Source organism: Paramisgurnus dabryanus, chromosome 3, assembly GCF_030506205.2.
Source record: "Paramisgurnus dabryanus chromosome 3, PD_genome_1.1, whole genome shotgun sequence".
Lineage (NCBI taxonomy): Eukaryota > Metazoa > Chordata > Actinopteri > Cypriniformes > Cobitidae > Paramisgurnus > Paramisgurnus dabryanus.
Window position 1 is genome coordinate 3,053,480 of NC_133339.1, and position 23,223 is coordinate 3,076,702.

The 23,223-nt window shown below is 39.5% G+C and overlaps 1 protein-coding gene across 1 annotated transcript; it reads left to right on the forward strand.

Annotated features, from left to right (window-relative positions):
• Positions 1-11,887: 11,887 nt before the first annotated feature.
• LOC135733746 (ecto-ADP-ribosyltransferase 5-like) lies at positions 11,888-21,046 on the forward strand. Its single transcript, XM_073813744.1, has 2 exons — positions 11,888-11,929; positions 20,303-21,046. Exon 2 carries the CDS (start codon positions 20,345-20,347, stop codon positions 21,044-21,046), a length of 702 nt encoding a protein of 233 aa, XP_073669845.1. The 5' UTR covers positions 11,888-11,929; positions 20,303-20,344.
• Positions 21,047-23,223: the final 2,177 nt, after the last annotated feature.

Here is a 23,223-nt window from a genome sequence, read left to right on the forward strand (position 1 = left end):
GTAATATTATTGTAAAATTTCTAAATAGTTTTTTATATACATTGATATATTTAGATTGTGTTTTTTTCTAATATTAAAAGTATTTTATTACTATAGAACTTGTTTTGTATCTTTATTTTTACAAGTATAGTTTCAAGAATTTAGTTTTTTCAACACTATAATACTTCATTTACTATGTGTCAGCAATTATTGACAGTAAATTTGGACATGAAATAGAGTAGCTCTAAGTGTAACCTTTCATTAGAGCCCAAAAATATGATTGTACATTGAAGCATTCAAGAAAAACAGCATTTTATGTCAATGGTTACAAAGGGCCATTTGGTGTCTCCAAGTGCCCTTTATAGAAGGCCGCCTAGACATAAACTTGGATAAACATGTGAAAAAGACACATTTTCTAAGATATTGTAATCAAATTTGCTTGGTAAAGCTTTGTAAGGCTTCATGCTATGATCTGAATGGGTTTTCCAGCTAAAAGCTCCCCATTATTAGTCATCTGCAGGCAACTGTTTACAAAAAAAAGTAGGCGGAATAATTTTTTCCCCTCTTTCAGTGTGTTTAAAATTCTATTACTTTATAACAGTAAGACTTGCAGTGAATCTGACTATATAGGAACAAACTTCAGAGTCTTACCTTTCAAAAGACATCAAAATCATGCATATACTCCAAATACTTCAAGAACAGTATGCAATTTACTTTGGGTATGTTTTTTTTAGGCGTTTTTGCAAAATATAGCAGGATTGCTTATATGTCACAAGCCAGGGGCTGGCTGCTAGTGGTTAAGCCACGCCCCTTCTCAATTCCCACCTCGAGGAGGTCCCCAAAACCAACCCAATGACCAAACAACAACGAGGAACAGGTAAGTATAAAAAAATATTCTTTATTTATTTAAATATTTAAAAGGTACTGGAAATTTGGGGAAAGGTGAATTAAAAACTAATGTCCGGCTCTGCCCTCCAGGGGGCCACGAGCAAGTGAGTGCCAGGGGGTGGGGGTTGCGTCGGGGAACGGGCTCCCGCCTCTGGTTCCCTCTGTCCGTGGCGCACTCCTCTTCCTTCCTGGAGGCAGAATAGATCAAAGTCAGTGTTGGTATAGACTCTTTCTTATCCGTGTACCTGTAGCTAGCTAGAGGCGGTTCACCGCCTATCTCACACAGCTCCTTGCTTGTCGACTCACTCTCCTTCCCTGTTCCCTCTTTCTCCACAGACTACAGCCGGGACACGAGGACACGGTGGATCGACCTCAAAGGGTTCTCTCACCTCTTCACCGACTGCAGCTTTTGGTAAGTATGGGTTTCCTTCCTTGCTCGTTCCTTTAACATTCACACTGGTTCTCTCTCCTCCCCCACAGATGACTGCTGGGACACAAAGGCACAATGAATCGGTTTCCAATGGTCCTCTCACCTCTGCGCTGACTACAGCTTTGGGTAGGTATGGCTCTCTTCACAGTTCGGTATCTCAGCTGTATGTAATTTGGCTGACTACAGCGTTCGCGACGCTACCGGATGTCCGGTGTTTTCTCTTACCGGTCCGGGCGGAAACATCCGGGCGGAACCAAACTTTCCCAATTTTTGGTTCCGCCTAAAAGATCGTCACTCCTGTGACATATACATGCATATTAAATAAATTAGTAATAAATAATCTCTGCCATAAACATACTCTGCTAAAAAATAAAGCTGCTTTGATGCAATTACCAAATTGTGAAAAGCGCTATATAAATAAAATTGAATTGAATTGAATTGAAAAAAATTTAACTGGCCTGGCCTGTAGCACATATGGGTTCAGACAGCTCACCTCTCCTGCGGTGATGAGCAACATCTGTATCACGTAACGTAAGTGTGGATGGATATTAACATAACTTATAAGCATTAAACAGACGTAAAGTAGCAATACTATCTTTGCTATTGCATGATATATGATAATAATCTGTACAATCTTTTGATCTGAGCACAGTATTACATCTCGCTAGATAGTGTCTATAAACACTGATCTCACCCAGACATCTGTCCTTTTCTCATCACATAACACTTCAATTTGTCTCTTCTGACTGTTCTGTTTAACCCTGACCAGCCCATGCACTCTTGGCTGCATAGCAAACTCATAATTGTATGGCTGTAGTTCGCCATACGAGTATGAATAAACATTTACTCGTCTCTCAGCGTCCGAAGAACTGTCATTGCGATCCATCGTTTACCTCTATTTACGTCACTTCCGGTTTAGCGGTTTTTAGAGGCGGGACTAAAATTTCCTTACAAAAATGACTCCAAAAGCCTTACTAGTGTATTTATAATTATATTTTAAAGAAAATCTAGTTCCTACAGTATTTTTCTATACTTTGAGTGACTGTGTGGTTTAACTTACAATTTGCTCTTTAAATGAAACCATTGTAATCCTGAAAGTATTCCCCCTTTTTTCAAAAAAGTAACTATAATCTGATTACTACGTTTTTTGACGTAACTGTAATGAATGATAGTTACTGGATTTTTGTATCCCGATTACATAAGTCATTACACCATTACTCCCCAACCCTGCATGTAACTATAATCATGTGATAAGTAAAGGAAAAATATACCTGCCCTTAGGAAACTAATTTGCTATAACATCCTACTGGATGAACAAAATGTGATTGCATGGGAGTGAGTAAATGGTCACTCAATTTGAAACATTTTAAATATTCTTTTAAATTGAAAGACCAGGGCCATAATCACAAAACATGTTATATTACCACTAAAAGTTCTCCTAAAAAGCAGCAAAAGTTAAACTTATTCACAAAGCTGATGGGACCAACTTTTAACACATGAGGGAAAATCCTAAGTTAAGATAAAGGGTGGAGCTGACCTTGTTGCGATGGATGAGCTTACTGACTATGCCCACAGTGATTGGCTGATTGGGGATGGTCAGTTCTTTAATCATGCAAAAAATTGTAGAGCAATGCATCATGTTGACATGATTTTCCAGTGAACATCAGGGGCTGCATTCATAAAACATCTTGAGGCTAAAAATAACTCCTAACTTGGCAATTTCTTACTCCTCATTTTAGAACTTCTAAATGTTTGCTTTGAGAGTATTTCACAAACCGTATTTAAACTAAAACCAGCTCATCTGTGAAAAGTTGATAGTCAGGACAGGAGGACTACTGAGTCACCAAGCCCAAGTCACAAACAATCCAACATTAGCTTTTGCTAGCAGTCATGTACTGTACCCCTATGGAATTCTGAAGCTGAATAAATGATAATTGTGTGTGTGTGTTGTTAGATGACAGTTGTAGGTTATGGTTTGACAAGAGTTTACAGTTTGACAAAAGCACGTTTTGTTTTATTGCGACTGTACACAAATATAAGCCTATACTTTGCAGTTTGAATGATGTCCTGTATGAACAAAATGACGGATATGTATTTTTTTTTTTTTATTGTTTCCACTGTTCAATCATGCCCGCGTCTCTCTCTCTCAGTAAATTCAATCAACCAATGTTAACCAATAAAATACGCGATTGCAAACAGTACAATCCTTATTTAGTTGTGTCACGGTAGGATGAGTCCATCGTGACTTTCTGTGTTGTGTTGTCGTATGACTGGAGTATGCGTGTGTGTGTGTGTGTGTGATCACTAATCATCTGAGTGAGTGCAGGTGCGCATGATTGCTTGGCTCCAGCTGGTGGTAGTTATTGAGACGGCATATATACTCACCCATTCTCTCTTCTCACTGCCAGATGATTATGCTACATTGTCTTACCTGTGTTATCGTGTCGTGTGTTCCTGTGGTCTCGTCTTCGCGTGGAGTTCTGCCTGTCTGTGTATCCGGTTTCATCCGTCATCTTGACTTCACCCACGAGCACAAGAACTTGTCACCGCAGCCTTTGTCTGATCATACATTACTATCATATCATCTGTGTCATCTATTTAATAAATCATTTTCATCTTTACTGCATTTGCTTCCTGATCTTTATATCCAGTCATCACAGAATCATCTGGCCAAAAAATGGAAGCAGCAGGTAAAGGATCCCCGGCTCGGTTTGAAGAGTTTATCTCCGCTGCCATACATCGCTTCACCACCCAGGACAGTCGGATTGAGGAACTGAGCCGGGGAATGAAGGATAGTGATGGCCAAATGAGGCTTCCTGAACCACTGAGGCTTTCCAGCCCATTGGTTCGCAAAAAGGTTCAGTTACCCGAAGCCTCATGAACAGTGTTCTCTCTAGTGACACCTGCTGTGGAAAGCAATGTATTGCACACAAATCTATTCATTCTGAGCAACCAAATTGTCATGGTGTGTGCTTTATCTATTGCCTGTGTATTAAATAAAGTATTTTACTCTGCTTGTGTTAATTTGTACACACAACTCATACATACACAACTTTGTGTCCAACTATTCAGTAGTTCTTTGGGTTATTAACCGTGAATGCCCCGAATGAGTGTAAATAAATTATGAGTGCAGTGCTGACTGGGAATGCAATAGTGCAATGCTTATTGAACTGATGGGTGCAATATAGTGCATATGCTTATGGGACTGGAAGTGTGAAACGGCAAACTGCAACACGGAAAAGTGTTTACTGGTTTTTATTTAAAACAAAAGTTTTTTAACAGTATTTGGATTGAAGCGGTTTCTCTTTTTAGAAAGCTCCTCTCAAGCCTTAGAAAACACCCTTTCACAGGGCACTGATGATGCTGGACAACATAAGAAGGTCAGTGCCAGCTTATATAAATTGGGATATTGGAGCTTCTGTTTGTTTCAATATCCCAATGGATCCTCAGTCCTCCTAGGCTATCCCTAATAAAGTCTAGTCTTTTTTTAATTATAATAATAATAATAATAATAACAACAGCAATACTATATAATAATAATAATAAAACTACTACTAATATAGGCGATATATATATATCATAATATATATATCAAAATAATTACGTATTATAGGTATTAGAACTAGATATATGCTAATTTACTCTAATGATCTACTTTCCTAGGCTATGTATAATTTACTCTAATATAATCGTCAGTGTATATAATGTATAATACAGGCTATGATATATAATGATAACTATACTACAAACTCACTACAAACTCCACTACGTACAACCAACACCTCAACACCAATGCAAACGTACTGCAAAACCCACAAGAGGCGCGAGTTTCGAACCATTTTTATCCGGAGGCGATACTCAGAGTGAAGCAATGACGTATTCAACAGAAAACGAGGCCTCGTTTGTCATCGTCACGTGATTTTCACGGAAACGATACAAGCCTCGAATCGGGGCTTCATCTGGAACGCCCCTTTTTGCTCGACACAAGCTCCGGAGTTTCGCTTCAGATGTCACATCACTAATGAAGGACCTGACAGACAAAGTGTCCGAGCTCACCCAGGCGATCCAACAGCTGACGCTACCCACTGCGCCACCCGCACCGTCTGTTCCTCCTACACCACCCGCGAGCGCGTCCCGTCAGGAACCTAAACTATCTACGCCAGAGAAATACGCAGGTGATCCAGAATGTTGTAGACCATTTCTATCTCAATGCTCTCTCCATTTCTTTCTTCAGCCCCAGACCTACATCACGGAAGAGAGTAAAGTGGGATATTTTCCTGCATGGGTTAACCAGTCGCATCCAGCGTGAACTTCAACATGGGGAGATCCCAGCCTCTCTCAATGGTCTCATCGATGCGGCTATCCGAGCGGATATCCGACTGAGGAGTATTCCGGCTTACGACGATGAAGGCTTTTCTCACGCTGTTCTGGAAAGAAGACCGTCGTCGAGAGAGAGTGCGGCCGGTTCCTCCATGCCCGATCCGGAGCCCATGCAGGTGGGTCGAGCTCGGCTTTCCCGGGAGGAGAGGATTCGCCGTCGATCACTGGGGCTTTGCCTATACTGCGGAGAGGCCGGGCACCTCCTCCATCGGTGTCCGGTAAAAGGCAACGGCCGGGAGTAGTGCTGGGGTTACTTTCGGGCGGAATCTCTTCAGCAAAGACCCCGTTAACATCTACCCTCCTCCCGGCGAAGCTGCAGTGGCGCAACACACATCTCACCTGTGACGCACTACTGGACTCGGGAGCCGAGGGGAATTTAATCGATCACCACTTTGCACGTAAGCTCCAGGTTCCGTTGACACCTCTCTCCAAACCCATTTCACCCTTCGCACTCAATGGTAGTGAATTATCTGTCATCTCTCACATCACGGACCCGGTCACCATCTGTGTTTCTGGCAACCATTCTGAGACTTTGCAGTTTTATGTTACTATTTCCCCTCTGGCTCCCATTGTACTTGGACATCCTTGGCTGCTTAAACACAACCCATCTGTCAACTGGAGATTAGGAACTATCACCGGTTGGAGTGAAGCTTGTCATAAGTCTTGTCTTGTCTCTGCTTGTGTACCTGTCTCTGCGTCTGTGTTTCAGGAGGAGACGGTGGACTTAATTAGCGTGCCCCTTGAGTACCATGACCTGAAGGGAGTGTTCAGTAAGTCCCGAGCCGCTTCTCTACCTCCACATCGTCCCTATGACTGTGCCATAGATGTACTGCCAGGTACGTCTCCGCCTAAAGGCAAACTTTACTCTCTTTCTGTTCCTGAGATGGAGGCCATGGAGAAATACATTTCTGATTCTCTGGCAACCGGGTTCATTCGCCCTTCTTCATCTCCAGCGGGGGCGGGGTTCTTTTTTGTTGGTAAGAAGGATGGGTCCTTGCGTCCTTGTATTGATTACCGAGGGTTGAATAACATTACGGTAAAGAATACTTATCCTTTGCCGTTAATGTCTTCGGCTTTCGAGAGGTTGCAAGGAGCCTCCGTCTTCACAAAACTGGATTTACGTAATGCTTATAATTTGGTCCGCATAAGGGAGGGGGATGAATGGAAAACTGCTTTTAACACCCCTCGTGGCCATTTTGAGTACTGCGTGATGCCTTTCGGATTATCCAACTCGCCAGCAGTTTTCCAAGCACTCGTTAATGACGTGTTGCGAGACATGGTCGATCAGTTTCTGTATGTCTACCTGGACGACATACTGATTTTTTCTACGTCTCTCCAGGAACATGTGCAACACGTACGACGAGTGCTTCTTAGGTTGCTAGAGAATGGGCTTTTTGTCAAGGCGGAGAAATGCGAATTTCATGCACAGTCTGTTTCCTTCCTAGGGCACATAATTTCGACTGAGGGGGTCCGTATGGATCCGGAGAAAGTTAAGGCTGTGGTGGATTGGCCATCCCCAGAGTCTCGCAAGGCCCTGCAGAGATTTCTGGGGTTCGCCAATTTTTACCGGCGTTTTATTCGCAATTTCAGCCAACTAGCCGCGCCTCTGACCGCCTTGACCTCCCCTAGTACTGCGTTCAGGTGGTCGGATGCAGCTCAGGCTGCATTCTCCAAACTGAAAGGCTGCTTCGTTTCAGCCCCGATTATCGTGGCCCCTGATCGTAAACGCTAGTTCATAGTGGAGGTCGATGCGTCAGATGTGGGGGTAGGAGCCGTGTTATCTCAACGCACATCCTCAGACGGGAAGGTGCATCCCTGCACGTTTTACTCCCATCGCTTATCGCCTGCTGAACGTAATTATGACATTGGTAATCGGGAGTTGTTGGCTGTTAAACTAGCACTGGAGGAATGGCGTCATTGGCTTGAGGGGTCGGGTGTGCCTTTCATAGTTTACACTGATCACAAGAATCTCGAATACATCAAATCTGGTAAACGTTTGAACTCTAGGCAGGCTCGGTGGGCATATTTTTCGGTCGTTTCGAGTTCACATTGTCCTACCGTCCAGGTTCTAAAAACACCAAACCTGATGCTTTGTCCCGCATTTTTGAGCGTCCCGATCGTGTTTCCTCTCCCGAGCCCATTTTACCGGAGACTCTATTCATCTCCGCGCTCTCATGGGAGATCGAATCGAAGGTAACTAAAGCCTTAGAAGGGGTAACGCCCCCGGCCCGTTGCCCACCGAACCGGTTATTTGTGCCAGAGGGACTGAGATCAGAGGTACTTAAATGGAGCCATAATTCCAGTATAGCTTGCTATCCAGGGGTCAGTCGAACCAAGTTTTTGGTTAAGCAATGATTCTGGTGGCCAGGGATGGCTCGTGACACACACGATTTTGTATTGGCTTGTTCGGTTTGCGCTGTGGGTAAGGCGTCTAATCGTCCTCCTGACGGATTACTTAGACCGCTGCCGGTCCCTTCGAGACCCTGGTCCCATATTTCGCTCGATTTCATTACCGCCCTCCCACCCTCCCAGGGTAATACGGTGATTTTAACCGTAGTGGACCGATTCTCGAAGGCGGCTCATTTTATCCCCTTGCCCAAATTGCCTTCAGCCAAGGAGACAGCGGTCACTATCGTTGATCACGTATTCCGGTTACATGGCCTCCCGACAGACGTGGTCTCCGATAGGGGTCCCCAATTTATATCTAAATTTTGGCGAGACCGAACGAGCCAATCAGGATGTGGAAAGAGTGTTGCGATGTTTGGTCTCCAAGAATCCTTCCTCCTGGAGCCAACAATTCTCTATGGTGGAGTACACGCACAATTCATTACCAGTGTCAGCTACGGGCCTATCTCCGTTTAAGTGTAGTTTAGGGTACCAACCACCATTATTTCCCAGTCTGGAATCCGAGGTCGCGGTCCCCTCCGCGCACGCTTTCGTCCAGAGGTGCCGTCGCACTTGGAGCAGGGCACGTGAGGTCATACTCCAAGTGAGACAACGCACCAAGGCTAAGGCCGATCGCCACCGGTCGAAGCCTCCCGTTTACGTCGTGGGTCAAAAAGTGTGGCTTTCTACTCAGAATATTCCGATGCGTTCCGTCTCGAATAAGTTGACTCCCAAATTTATCGGCCCGTTCTCTGTTGCTAAGATCATTAACCCAGTAACAGTCCGCCTTAATCTCCCTCCTGTGTACAGACGTATTCATCCGGTTTTCCACATTTCCAAAATCAAACCCGTGTTTAAATCTCGTCTTAATCCGCCGGTCCCGGTCCCCCCCCCGCCTCGTATTGTAGATGGGGAACCAACTTATTCGATTAATCGTATTCTGGACTCTAGACGGAGGGGACGCGGATTTCAGTACTTGGTGGATTGGGAAGGTTACGGTCCGGAGGAGAGAAGTTGGGTTCCTGCTCGGGACATATTGGATCACTCCCTTATTGATGAATTCCATCACAGGTCAAGGAGCCCGGGAACGTCAGGTGACGTCCGTGGGGGAGGGGGTACTGTCACGGTAGGATGAGTCCATCGTGACTTTCTGTGTTGTGTTGTCGTATGACTGGAGTATGCGTGTGTGTCTGATCACTAATGATCTGAGTGAGTGCAGGTGCGCGTGATTGCTTGGCTCCAGCTGGTGGTAGTTATTGAGACGGCATATATACTCACCCATTCTCTCTTCTCACTGCCAGATGATTATGCTACATTGTCTTACCTGTGTTATCGTGTCGTGTGTTCCTGTGGTCTCGTCTTCGCGTGGAGTTCTGCCTGTCTGTGTATCCGGTTTCATCCGTCATCTTGACTTCACCCACGAGCACAAGAACTTGTCACCGCAGCCTTTGTCTGATCATACATTACTATCATATCATCTGTGTCATCTATTTAATAAATCATTTTCATCTTTACTGCATTTGCTTCTTGATCTTTATATCCAGTCATCACAAGTTGTGTCTAAGCGCATATCTCCGCACCGCAAGTTTATTAAACACAGGAACACTCGCGTGTGCACACATTCACTGCTTTCATGATCAACACATGAGGTAATTTTGTTTATTACAAAAACACAAATAAGAGTCCAGACAACGATAGGCAGTTGTTCTTTTTACTGCACAAAAGTAAACCTCTCGCTGGCCAACCAAACACAAAAACCCTGTGTTCATTTTACGATGGCCAAACAGTACCTTTACCATGATTAGGCTACTATGGATACTTGTGAAATTAATAGAATATATATTTATATATATATATATATATATATATATATATATATATATATATATATAGTGTGTGTGTGTGTGTGTGTATTTACATTATATTGAAAAGTAAACCTTATCATGGTTTTACTACAGAGAAAGTTACATTCCTGTTGAACATCCCCACAAGGCTCATTATGTGGCTCATTATTCAATTCTTTTGTTTCTCAGCTGTCAATCACTGATTATTCAGGAGCTTTCCTGCCTCCACGCATACAGCCTTTCCCAAGCAAAAGTGTCTTAGAAAATTGTAAATCAATATCTTGCTTTATGTGATTGAGTAGGACGAATGATTTTCACATAATTTTGAAGAAAAAACTCTAGACTACTAGATTCAGTTTGGAAAGTCTTGGGAAAACATGTTTATAATGAGTTTTGTGGTGTTATATCAGTGACTTAACAATTTTGCTTTTTCAAAAACCACGCATAAACATTTTTCTCTCAAAAATACAAACATGTATATACATGTTGATTATATGATATTGTAGCCCAGTTTATGATGAACACAGTGTTATGAGACTTTTGCCATTAATATGTTTTTAAGCAACTGAAAAAAGCACAAATGTCAGTGCATGTCAAAACTTCCCCAGGGCCCTAAAAACCCCTTAGACCTCATGGGTTAACCTGTTCGGTGGCATCAGTCAAGCCCAAGAAATATCACAATGTCATTATCTCTGACTGATCAGCATTTGCATATTTTCATTTATTTTTAGCATGGCTTTTATAATGGTTAAGGATTGCAGCTTTAGTCTATCTGAATGATAGTCATTTAGTTTTTTTTAGATTGCAGATATAAATGCATTTGTTGCATTTAAGCTGTTCTGTCACGTACGTGCACTGTAAAAATATTTTTTAGAGTCATCTGGACAGGTACAACTTAAGTTTAATGCTTTACTCCGCTGTCTGCTTTCTCATGCCATGTTTAAATTTGTTACAAAAAATTGAATAAAATATTTGAAATGTATCTTTTGTGTCAAATTCTTAATTAAAGCCAATCATATTTATTTATGCATTTGCCAGACACTTTTATTCACAACAACTTACAGTGCATTGCAAGCTTTCATATTTTTTAGTATGTGTGTTTCCTGGGTTTGAACCCATGACCTTTTGCACTGCAATACAGGAACAGGAGCTATACACAAACACTTTTGTAACAAGTAGTCGTTCATTTATTTACTCTCGTGTAATTATAATCATGTTATAAATAGGGAACACCTGCACTAGAAAAAAATATGGTTTAAGTTAAAGTGTAGTAACATATTGATAACAATTAACTATAGTTTCCTACACACAGCAGCTCATTATGTGACTCACTGATCAGTGGTGTAGCAAGTGAGTCCCGGGCCATATGCAAAAAAAATTGACGGGCCCCCTTAAGCCAAAGCCCCCTCCCAACCTTGCCCGTTGGCACTGTTAACTGTGGTGCGCAGGTCTGTTAACAACATATACTTTTAATAAGGTAGTCAAATATTTTTACTTTACTTTTTTACTTTAAAGGGTAGATTTAAATAAAGAAAAACAAAATGTTTTGGGTAGTTTTTGACTCGTGACTGAATATGGCGTAGTAGTCCACGGTAGCCGCGGAGTGCAAAAAAATAAACGCAAACAAGAAATGACGGAGAAATTAGACATTACGGACATTGTATATGCAAAAATATATAAATATACAAAAATATATTTATTGCTGCCACAAATAAAAATTAAATAGAAAAAAAAAATTATTATTGCATGCCCAGACGCTACGTTACGCCACTGTCACTGATATTAATGTTTCCAGCAGGAGGCGTCATCACACATTAATATACATCTGTGAACTAGTGATATACTAAGACGATTTATTCCTGATTCCTGCATTTACGCCAGTGAACTTTTATTTTTTCATTATTAACAAAGATTGTTGATAAACTATATTGATCATTGTTAGTTCATGTTAGCTAATAGCCTACAAGACCTTATTGTGAAGTGTTACCTTAAATGTTTATTATTGCTTATATGTTTATTAAGAGTGACACAATAATATAGATCAGGGGTTCTCAACCTTTTCGATTCAAGGCCCCCCCTATTGTTGACTACAAGAGCAAGTAGAAAGCATGTGGAGCAGTCTGCTCTCGCGATGCTTTGATATCATATGCCTCCGATTGCACATTAATGGGCATTTCACACAGTACGCGGCAACCGCGAGTGTTTAGTTCTTTTTCAGTATGAGACCTGCGGAAAGGGGGAGGAACGCGGCGGTTACAGAGGTGAAGCGGAGTTGGTCCACACGCATTGCTCGTGCACCCAGAATCCATTCCCTTTTACAAACATGACTCTTCATGGCAAGCGCTGTTGAAGATAAACATATTCCACTAAATCCTGCACAAAATGCTTCCACTACATGAGAAAAGCTGTAGCCGCGCGGCGATTCCGATCGGGAAGACGCAGCATTAACAGCAAATGTAAAAGAACAGTCCAAAATAAATAACACGCATCAATTTCAGGTCAGTTCAACAACCCTGTTAAAATGTATAGCTTTGATTGCTGACAACATCAAATCATCTGCGTGATTTAAATAATATAACAATGTACAAATTTATATCATGCAACAGTTGTTTAAATGATACTGTGCTACGTTGCGTTTGTAAAGATATATGCTTAATACATTCGTTGTATTGTATATGCTAATAACTACACTTATTTATTATTTAAATAATTATTTAAATAAATTATTTAAATAAACAAAATATATTAGCTAAATAATTAAGTTCTTAAATCAATCAAACACCTGTACAATTTAAGAACATAACCATACATACCAACTTTTGCTTTCCTTAAATGATGTTTTATTAACAAAGTTCGAGAGGAGCACGTTTAAATAATCTGCCAAACTATCTCGTAATTACGACCAGCTGTCAACAATCAGCAATCAGGTGTCCACCTGATCGGCATGAGTGGAAGCCTACTGTATATAAACATGCAGCCAACTCTCCCACGTCCTTCGACAGTTCTTAGCATCCCTCCACCACCCCGTATCCTCACACTTACTTGGTTACTTCCTAAATACGAGGGGGATGTTCTGGGTTCGGGCCTAATACAGACCCCTGAGCCCTCTCTTTGTTGAGGAGTGCTCCGGGCTTGGGCCAAATGCAGAGCTCAGAGCCCTCTCCTCGGACAGCACGCCAGATACGCATATCATGAATTCTATCTGACTTATTTGTAAGTGTGAACTCTTGAATAGACATCTGCTGTTTTCTTAAAGCTGACTTTTAATTTACTTACACAACCCAGTCTCACCCCATGGCGTCAATATTTGACGACACTTGACCATGCGTTTTTTGATGAACTGGGGACTTCAATACTATTAAGGCCGTTGCATTCTCTTTCCTATTTTCTTACCATTTTCGCGTCGGTTTAGGGTTAGATTTACATAATGACATCCCTACCCAAACCTAACTCTAACCCCAACGCCAGGTGACAACTGTTTAATTTCGCGTACCTAACTCTAACCCCAACGCCAGGTGACAACTGTTTAATATCGCGTACAGTGTTTAATTTTGCGTAATCTAACCCTAAACCGACGCGAAAATGGTAAGAAAATAGGAAAGAGAATGCAACGGACGTAATAGTATTGAAGTCGCATGGTCAAGTGTCGTCAAATATTGACGCCATGGGGTGAGACTGTGTTAACTTACAAGAAAGACATTTAGTAATTCTTCAAAATTGCTTGGATTTATATTGATATGTAAGATCAGCTTTGTCACATGAGATTAAGCCAAAGTCCATTAGCTACACAGGTAGAGATGCAGAAATATAATATATGTTGTTTTAATTGATTGACGCCTCAGATTTCTAAAGTGATTCTAAAGTCTGACACTCGATTGACAAGTTTACGTCCTGAATGCAGTCGCTCTGTGCATTCTTAACACGCATGTGAATGACGAAGAACACAGAAAAGGCAGATGACATGAAAGCAGCGCGAGAGCGATTTGAGAGTTCTTATGATTTCTCGAATCACTCTTGTGGTACTTTGATGTCACCTGCCTCTCGGTTTTTGCGGCGCCGCATAAACTCAAAAAAAACTAATGTCTGGGATACATATGGATGACGGAAAAGGTTGCATCTACAAACAATGCGCGCATACCCCTCCACCATCAGAAAATAAAACTCGTCGGTTATACGTGATTTAGACATGTCATCCCACCAAGGTCAGAAAATACGGAAATCCGTATTTATAAGGAAAACTCACATTCCTGGAATATGAATATCTTTTTTTCTTTCTATTGTACAGAAATATTTATATTTCTGTAAAGCTGCTTTGCTACATATTTTGAAAAGAGCTATTGAAATAAAATAAAATGTAGCCTACTCATTGACGGTTGCTTTGTTGAGCTGACTTTTCAAGTCATTTTTCATATTGTTGTTAAGCAAAATGGCTTTGATGTAAATGTCAACTGTCCTACTGTATGTTTCTAGTGTTACAGTATATTCGTGCCTGAGACGAAGCTGGCAAACCGCAAAAAAGTGTTGCTTGTCCATTTCCTAGTGAAATAGTTGTGAAACACAGAAACAAAGTTTGTAACCTAAAGATTTTCACTTTACTCTCCTTTTCTTTTTTTATGCTTTTTCTCATTTTGTGCAATCCAAATCATAAATGATTAGGATCTGGGGCCTTATTTATAAAGCGTTTGAAAGGAATTGTTCGCAGAGTGTGTGTACGCAAATATATAAAAAAAAAATTGACATTGAAAAGGGCTTATGTCAGGGTCTATGCAGACATAAACACTTTTTCTTGTCCAAGTGCTGGTTGTCTGGAAATGTAAGTAATTATTGCCACTTGTATTTAAACATTGACAGGTGCTCTTTTATATGGCAGATCTTCATGTCAATGGCCATGTGCTTTCAAACACCTTATTTTCAGACATTAAGAGTATTCTTAAGAACTGATGATGTTTTCTTAGTATTAAGTGTGCCTTTGACCCGCCTACTACTTTCAGAAAGTGTAAAAACCTCTGAGTTTGTTCCTCATTGCCACTCTTTCTCATGCATCAGGTATGATATCTTAACTTTCTATACACTTTAATTACTTTACTGAACTTAAGGGGGGGTTAATGGTATTTCATGCATTCTGACTTATTAACACAGTTTAACAGTTGGATTCATCATGCTAAACATAGGTGTCAAAGTGTCAAAATAGCAGTTGGACGTGTGACAGAGTATTTCTGTCCTGAAAGCACTTCGGCAGGGCTTGTACAAGTTTCTGAAAGGTTTTTTCCAACATGCACTGTAAAAAATGTATTACTGGTTACTGGTTGCCAGTAACTAACTATTGATTTTACAGTATTTTATGTTATTTACTGGCAACAGTTTGTTCAAAGTAAAATGAACATGAAACATTTCAGTTTTTATCTTCTACAGTAAGTTACTGGCAACCAGAGGCATAATTACAGCTAATGTTTTACAGTGTGGGTACATCTTACGTATCATGGATAGATATCATTTACTGGAAAAGCATGCCCACACGTCAATCAGCGTGTCCACACGTCAAAAGAGCGAGAACCGATAATGCTAGAAGTCAAAGACATCACTTTACTCGACAGCTTTGTTTAATATCAATACAACAATGGCACGAAAGAAGAAGTACATTTGGATTATTTTGAAGTAAGCCAGCCTTATGGAAACAATGGATATAGCTTGTTTATCCAGGGTAGCAGCGGCGTTTTGCGTGTTTGTGTAAAACTGGGTTTCGTTGAAAAGTGCCAACCAGGTCATGAGTTGCACAGGGTAAGTAAGACTTCTGTGTTATGTTGAAAATCGCATGTAAGTGAACAAACATGTAGTGAATCATAAGTTATCCAGTGTTGCTTGCTCGTGACTCGCTACACCCCTGGCACACCCCAAGGGGGTCAGTTTTTTTCTGGGAAAATTCGCTAGAGCTGATCTGTCTTTTGTTAATCTGATAAAACTAAAGACTCTGAGAGATGAAGGATTTAATTCTACTCTATAGGTACTCAAGATTACCGTGATACAGTGCCCTCCACAAATATTGGCACCCCTGTTTAAGATGTGGTCTAAAAATTCTCCTTTTTATTTAAACAACATAGAACCCAAATTCAAAAAAGACAAAAATACAACCTTTCATTTAAATATATTACTTTAATGGTAAAAAAAATTACACATTAAGAAAAAAAAACTTGAAATCATGCATCCCACAATTATTGGCACCCCTGAAGTTAATACTTTGTACAACCCCCTTTTGCCAACACAACAGCACCTAATCTCCTCCTATAACATTTCACAAGATTGGAGAACACAGAGAGAGGGATCTTTGACCATTTTTCTTTGCACAATCTTTCCAGATCATCCAGTTTCCTGGGTCCTCTCTTATGCACTCTCTTCTTTAGCTCGCCCCACAGGTTTTCAGAGGTGTATAATACTTAAGTATTTTAGTTACATTTTCCAAGCATCTGTGCTTTATCAGAGTGTTTGTCTTGGGAAAAAATTACTTTTCTTTACTAAAACATTTTCACAACATTCTAAAGCATAGAATCATACTGTGTATTCATTATATATTGCATATTAAAATTGATTTAATGCCTAATTACATAAAAATTTTGTACTTTTACTTTCTTAAATAAAGTACGATTTTTTTTACTTAAGTAAAAGTACAAAAAATACTAGATGTTTAATCAACTTAAATATTAAATATAAACCAAAAACTTGAAATTATGAAATAGTAAAAATTATGATAATGTGTTTTGGAATGTATGTTTTCCAAAGTAAAACACTAATAAAATACGATTAAATGAAAATGTACTTTTATGCAGAAAGTACAAATACTTAAGTACTATACAACTCTGTAGGTTTTCGATTGGGTTGAGGTCTGGGGACTGAGATGGCCATGGGAGGACTTTGAGTTTGTGACTGCTAAACCATTTTTGTGTAGATTTTGCCACGTTTTGGATCATTATCCTTCTGAAAGACCCAATGACGACCCATGGTCAGCTTTCTGGCAGAGGCCTTCAGGTTTTTATTTAAAATGTCCTGGTAGTTCAAAGTGTTCATAATGCCATGCACCCTAAGGTTTCCAGGGCCTTTGGAAGAGAAACAGGCCCACAGCATCACAGATCCTCCACCATACTTCACGGTGGGCATGAGGTGCTTTTCGGGATACTCATTTTTTGTTTTTTATGCCAGACCCACTTAGAGTGTTTGTCAGGGGCGATTCCAGGATTTTATAAATGGGGGGCACAGGGGGGACCAAGAACCAGTCGGGGGGGGGGGGGGGGGGGGGGCAATCAGAAAATTCAAATGAAAATAAATACTGGTTTAGAAAATATTAAGCAAGGTTCCCAAAATCTTGTGCAATGCCACGTGCTCTATAGATGGTATTATTTTTTTGTATTTTGCATGCATTAGACAACACAGTTATGTTCCAGAATAGTTCACTTTAAATAAATTGTCATAATTTACTCGTCCTAAAGTTATTTCAAACATGTATGAGTTTTTCTTCTGCTGAACACAAAATAAAATATTTTGAAGAATCTTAGTAGCCAGAAAGTTGATGAACCCCATTGACTGCCATGTTATTTTGTTCCTACATATGAAGTCAATGGGATCCATCAACTGATTTTGGTTACCGACATTCTTAACTCTTTTCTTTTTTGTGTTCAGCAGAAAGAAACTCATACAGGTTTGAAACAAGTTTAGGTATATGACCATTTAAATTAAGTGAACTATTCCTTTAAGTAGGTTATCTAAATTACACAGAGTTGCGTGTAGCTGGTATATTAGTTAACGTTCTGACATATCAGGATTTTGGGAAAATATTAGCCCTACTTAAAAATGTGTTTTTCTACTCTGTCTGATCTGACTTTCATTGTTTATTATTTTTATTTTAACACAACTGAATGCTATTTTTACATATTATCTGTTCTGTTGTCAGACATAAAGAAAGAGTTTAAAATAGTGACTAAACACGACCCAATAACACCTCGTGTTTAATCCAACCAGCTGTTACTTTATACTGCTAAAATCCTGATTTAAATGCGACATTGTCTGATACAATTTACATTGAAGAGCTGATTTTAAATTAAAATAGCTTTTTAGTTTAAATGTAGATCGCGTATAGCGCAGGCAATTCAGCGCAAATTCAAAAATATCAGAGAATACTGTTACGCGTGCGCGCGCAAACCGCACCATAGGGAGGGAGAGAGCTCGTGCACAGAGAACTGGTGTGTGTCTGTGTGGGAAAACACTACTAACCTTTAAGTCATGATACTCGATCAACAGTCTTCTCTGTCAGTAACATCTGTTGACTGTTAACTTTTACGTGAAAAGACAAGTACACGGAGGAACCCATGTGGAAAACACAGCCAACTTTTAACTCCTTCACTCAGTGTCATGTAAGAGAGGCACTGTTCCGCACGCAGCAGTGAGAAAGCGTGCACGAGAGAGAGAGAGAGAGGCGCTGCTGAGCGCTTGCAAAAGGGAACGAAGCCGTTTTAAACAGTAAAATAAAATGTAAATGGTAATCATGAAAAATCTATTTGATTTGTGTTGATTTGTGCCTGTGTTGAGTCTGTGGCGGGTTGCCCGCTCCTTCTTCGCGTTCGCACGAGTCTCAAATCAAACAGTGATTGACAACTGGTCCAAAGGTGCGGTGGGTGTCTTGGTGTCTCTTTCCTCCTGTTTAAAAATGCGCAACTACTGTGCTCACTTCGTCTTCGCGGGAGGCTCAAATCAAAAAGTGATTGACAGCTCTCTGGTCCAATGGTGCGGTGGGCATTTTCAGGTTGACAGTAAATCTAGTTGGCCCAATGAGATTGGAGGGGGGGCCAATCATATTCCAGGTTGGGCCGGTGCCACCCCATGCCCCCCCTCTAGACACGCCCCTGGTGTTTGTTGCCAAAAAGCTCAATCTTAGTCTCATCTGACCAAAGCACACGATTCCAGTTGAAGTTCCAGTACCGCTTAGCAAACTCCAGATGTTTATGTTTGTGAGTGTTAGTGAGAAAAGGCTTTTTCCTTGCATGCCTCCCAAACAGCTTGTTGGTATGTAGAGAGCGTTTGATGGTTGTTATGAAGACTTTGTGACCCTAAGATGCCACTCTTTGATGCAATTCTGTGAAAGTGAGCTTAGGAAATTAGTTTTCTTCTCTTACCATCCTCCTCACTGTGCGTTGTGGAAAGATAAACTTGGGACCTCTTCCAGCCTTGTTTGTCACTGTTATAGTTGTTTTAAACTTCTTAACTCTTTCTCCGCCAGCATTTTTTTTTAAAGTTGCCAGTCAGCGCCAGCGTTTTTCATGATTTTCACAAAAGTTTAATGCCTTCCAGAAAATGTTCTTCTTTAAATATATAAACATACAATGTTCCAAATGAAAGAGACCCTCTGCTTTAAAAAAAAAAAAAAAAAAAAAAAACAACGTTTCATCCTACCTTCAGTAGTTTTTTTGTAATCAGCTTTTGAATATGAGTAGGTTTCTGCAAAAACACCACATTTTGAGCAAAAAGCAGAGAAAATTCAGTTTTTGTGACAGACTTTTCATAGAGATCCCATTCAGAGCGATCTTTAAAACAGACACGGACATGCAGCCACTTGCCATATAATACTTCCGGGTTTAAAAAGTTGCGGAAGGGCGCTACCTGGTGAATAAAATAGCGGTATTGCGGAAAGCCGGAAATACTCGTCATTGGCAGGGAAGCGTTTTCTCTTGATCAATGGCGACGAAAGAGTTTTAATGATTCCTCTGACGGTTGATACGGGCAAGTTAAGGCGAGTGGCTATTTTCTTGTAGCCATTTCCTGACTTATGAAGGTCAATACACATCTGCCTTACTTAAATGGTGTGTTCTCTTTTCTTTGCCATATGTTTTGCCGTATGTTATGGGAGCTTTAAACTTTGATACTTTGAAACTTGTTACTCTATTAATCAAACCCTGGAACAAAAAAATCTGGACATCTTAAATGGTTTGTCAGTTGTCACTGTAATTTTTTTTTCACAAAGGATGCCTGTGAATTTAAACAATAATTTGCAAGTAATGTATGATTAGATATTCCCAGGTAATATTCAGATTAAAAAAATCTTTTCAAATGCTTTGAAAAGTAAAAATGTTTTGAATGGCTCTTTGGAAGGCTCCTTCAGTTGTACATTTTTAACTTTAAGAAGCTTTTGGACTTGTAACACAATGTTTTGAAGCTTCTTCACTGTACTTTATTGATGATCTCTATTTGTTTTGTGCATCTGAGGATTGAGACTAAATCAGGATGTTGACCAATGCAGCTCTTATTCTCATTGTCACCAGTAAAGTTGTCCTAGGACAGGTAAGATTAAAATATGATTCTGTATATTACTGTCCAATCATCATGATTTCTGTGAGATTATTTCTCCTTCCTATAGGATGACAGACGGGCTGTTAAAGGAGAGATATTACCATTAGATATGGCAGAGGATTCAGTTGATGACCGGTATAATGACTGTACAGAGAAGATGAAAAACCTGGTGGAGAAAAAATATCTACAAGATGAAATCACTGCTAACATATCAGGCTTTGGAACTGCTTGGATAAACAGTACAAAAAACATCACTGGATCAAAAGACAATCTGAAAAGAAACCATTTAATTGCCATTTCTGTGTATACTGGTGTTCAAGTATATAAGACATTCAATCGGGATGTTAGTACCAGTAAACAAAAATACAAAGACAAGACATACGCATGGTATTCGCTTCATTTTTGGTTAACATCAGCGATACAGACTCTAAAGAAAAAACAAACGAAATGCATATCAACTTATCGTGGTACCAAAGATAGGTTTAATGAGAATGTTCTGAACAAAGAGATTCGGTTTGGTTCATTTGCGTCCTCCTCTCTTGATCGTGCAATAGCAAAGGGTTTTGGAAATGAATCTTGTTTTGAAATCAATACTTGTCATGGTGCTAATGTGACAAAATACTCCTATTTACAGCATGAGAAAGAGGTGCTGATTCCCCCATATGAGAAATTTAATGTCACTGCTATAAAGAAGGGTGCCTGGTGTAAGACTGTGTTTGTGTTAAACAGCTCTGATATAAAAAGTAACTTAAACTGTGCAGTGGCATCAGTCAAGCCCAAGAAATATCACAATGCCATTATCTCTGACTAATCAGCCTTTAGATATTTTCATTTTTCTTTTATATATTAAGCTTGGCATTCATACAAGTTAACTTCTTACACCCTGAAGCTATTTTGGGGATTTTCGCCTGGATTTGGCCTACCCAATTTCAAAAGCATCCCATACCCACATGCAGAGGTTTACATACAAAAGTTTGGTATCATTTTACAGGTAACCCTTTGAAATTACATAAAACACTGTTAAAAGTGCTCAACATGGTTGTATGTGATATCAGTCCTCTAATAAACACAAAAATAAATAGGCGCTTTTTGATGTTTTTTTCTAAAGTTTTTATTTGAAAGTATATAACTCTGGTCCTGGGTATCTCAGGTCCCTGCAGACAGTTTTGTTTGATTCCAGCAATTGTCAGCTTACAGAGAAAAAAGGAATTTTTTCTCTATCATAATCTATGCAAAAGTTATTTTACTCCAACTGATGGGAGGAATAATACCCTTTTTGTATACAATTTCTGCCTAAGAACATTTGAAGTGTCCCCATAACCACATACAGTGGAATAACTGCAATTTCTTTATATCATTTTAAAGAAAACCCTTTGAAGTTACATAAAAAGCTGCTGTTTGTGACAAATATTGTTATTTATGTTGTTTTTCATATGATGAAACACAAAATTTTCTTTTTTATGTTGTAAACACTGTCTTTGATAGTGTATAACTCTGGTTCTGGGTGCTCTAGCAGACTGCAGATAGTTCTGGAGTTCTGGTTGTTAGCAGCAGCAGACAGTAAACACCCAAAAAAAGAATGAACTCTTTAGCATGTCGCATTCAAAAGTTATTCTCATTTTACTAAAGGGTGTGAAAATACATTTTTCATACAAATATTAATTTTTTGTTTTGCACATATAATAAATAGCAAGGGATTATATATGCACACAACCAAAGAAAATGCTGTGAATGGACTCATTGTTTAGAGTAGGACCTAAAATAAAAGATGATGTATCATTTGTGGCTATATGTGCTATCTGAGGCAGTTCACACACAAGTTTCCCATATGTTTACAAAAGACCATTTTTTACCTTATTATTCATTCAGCGATTGTTGGATATGTGTTGATAATAGATCAAAAATAACGCTGTAGCCTTATTCCTGAGAGTGAGAGCTTTCATTTGATATAAGACTTGCCCATGTTTGTCATTTTTGAAAAATATGAAATATGTAAATATTAAATGATATAATAAAATATTGGGGGGGTGATAGTGTAAATTAAGTGTAAATAACTTTCTTACAGTAAAAGATGTGTCAAAGTGATGCATATCTGCAGAAAGTAGAGACTCTAAGCTTTCAAACAGTATCTCATATGTGTTACTGGGGTCCATGACGGAGCATCAAAGATTAAAAGAATATTTTATATTAAGTCAAAATACGAAATTCTGGACCCGGGACAGGGTCCTCAGGGTTGAAGAGGTTAAGGATTGACGCTTTAATGATAATTTAGTTTTTTTATATTTCGTTTTTTAGACCATATGCAGAATTAAATACAGTTTAATTAAACACAATTGTTGCATATTTTTTGCATATGTACACAACTTTGCCATCCTGCTTTGGTACTAAAAATATCTTAATACCAGTTTTACAAACTTTAAGAACTACAAGAATTAAAGCATGTTAGTTACTGCATGAATAAATTACACTTATATTTTATTTATATTTGTTTAATGCTTTACTCCACTGTCTTTTTTCTCATGTCATGTTTGAATTTGTTACCAAAAATTTTTTTGTTTAATATTTTAAAATTGATATTTTGTGTCAAATTCTTAATTTTATCCATGAGACAAGTAGTCGTTCATTTACTCACCCTCATGTTATTATAATCATGTGAGAAATAAGGGATACCTGCACTTAGAAAAAATAAATCATTGTTTAATTATAGTTAAGTGTAGTACTGTGATTAACGAAGTGCCTGCCTTGTCCTCCGATCACCACTAGAGAGAGCCATCTCCCGAGTATTAGTTTATTCCGGACTGCATTTACCACAATCCCAATACTGGGACTGATTGCACTCCCATGTGTTTCCCATCATCCATCGCCTATATAAACTGAACTTGATTTCAGTGCGAAGCCTTAATTTGCCACTTTGATTATCATTCTGAAAGGTATTCTGTCTGTGATTACATGGTTTGTTACTTATTGTTACTGCTGACTTATTATGAC

What these genes read in the sequence shown, in the direction of transcription:
- LOC135733746 (XM_073813744.1), top strand. Translation starts at nt 20,345, where the DNA reads ATGGCAGAGGATTCAGTTGATGACCGGTATAATGACTGTACAGAGAAG.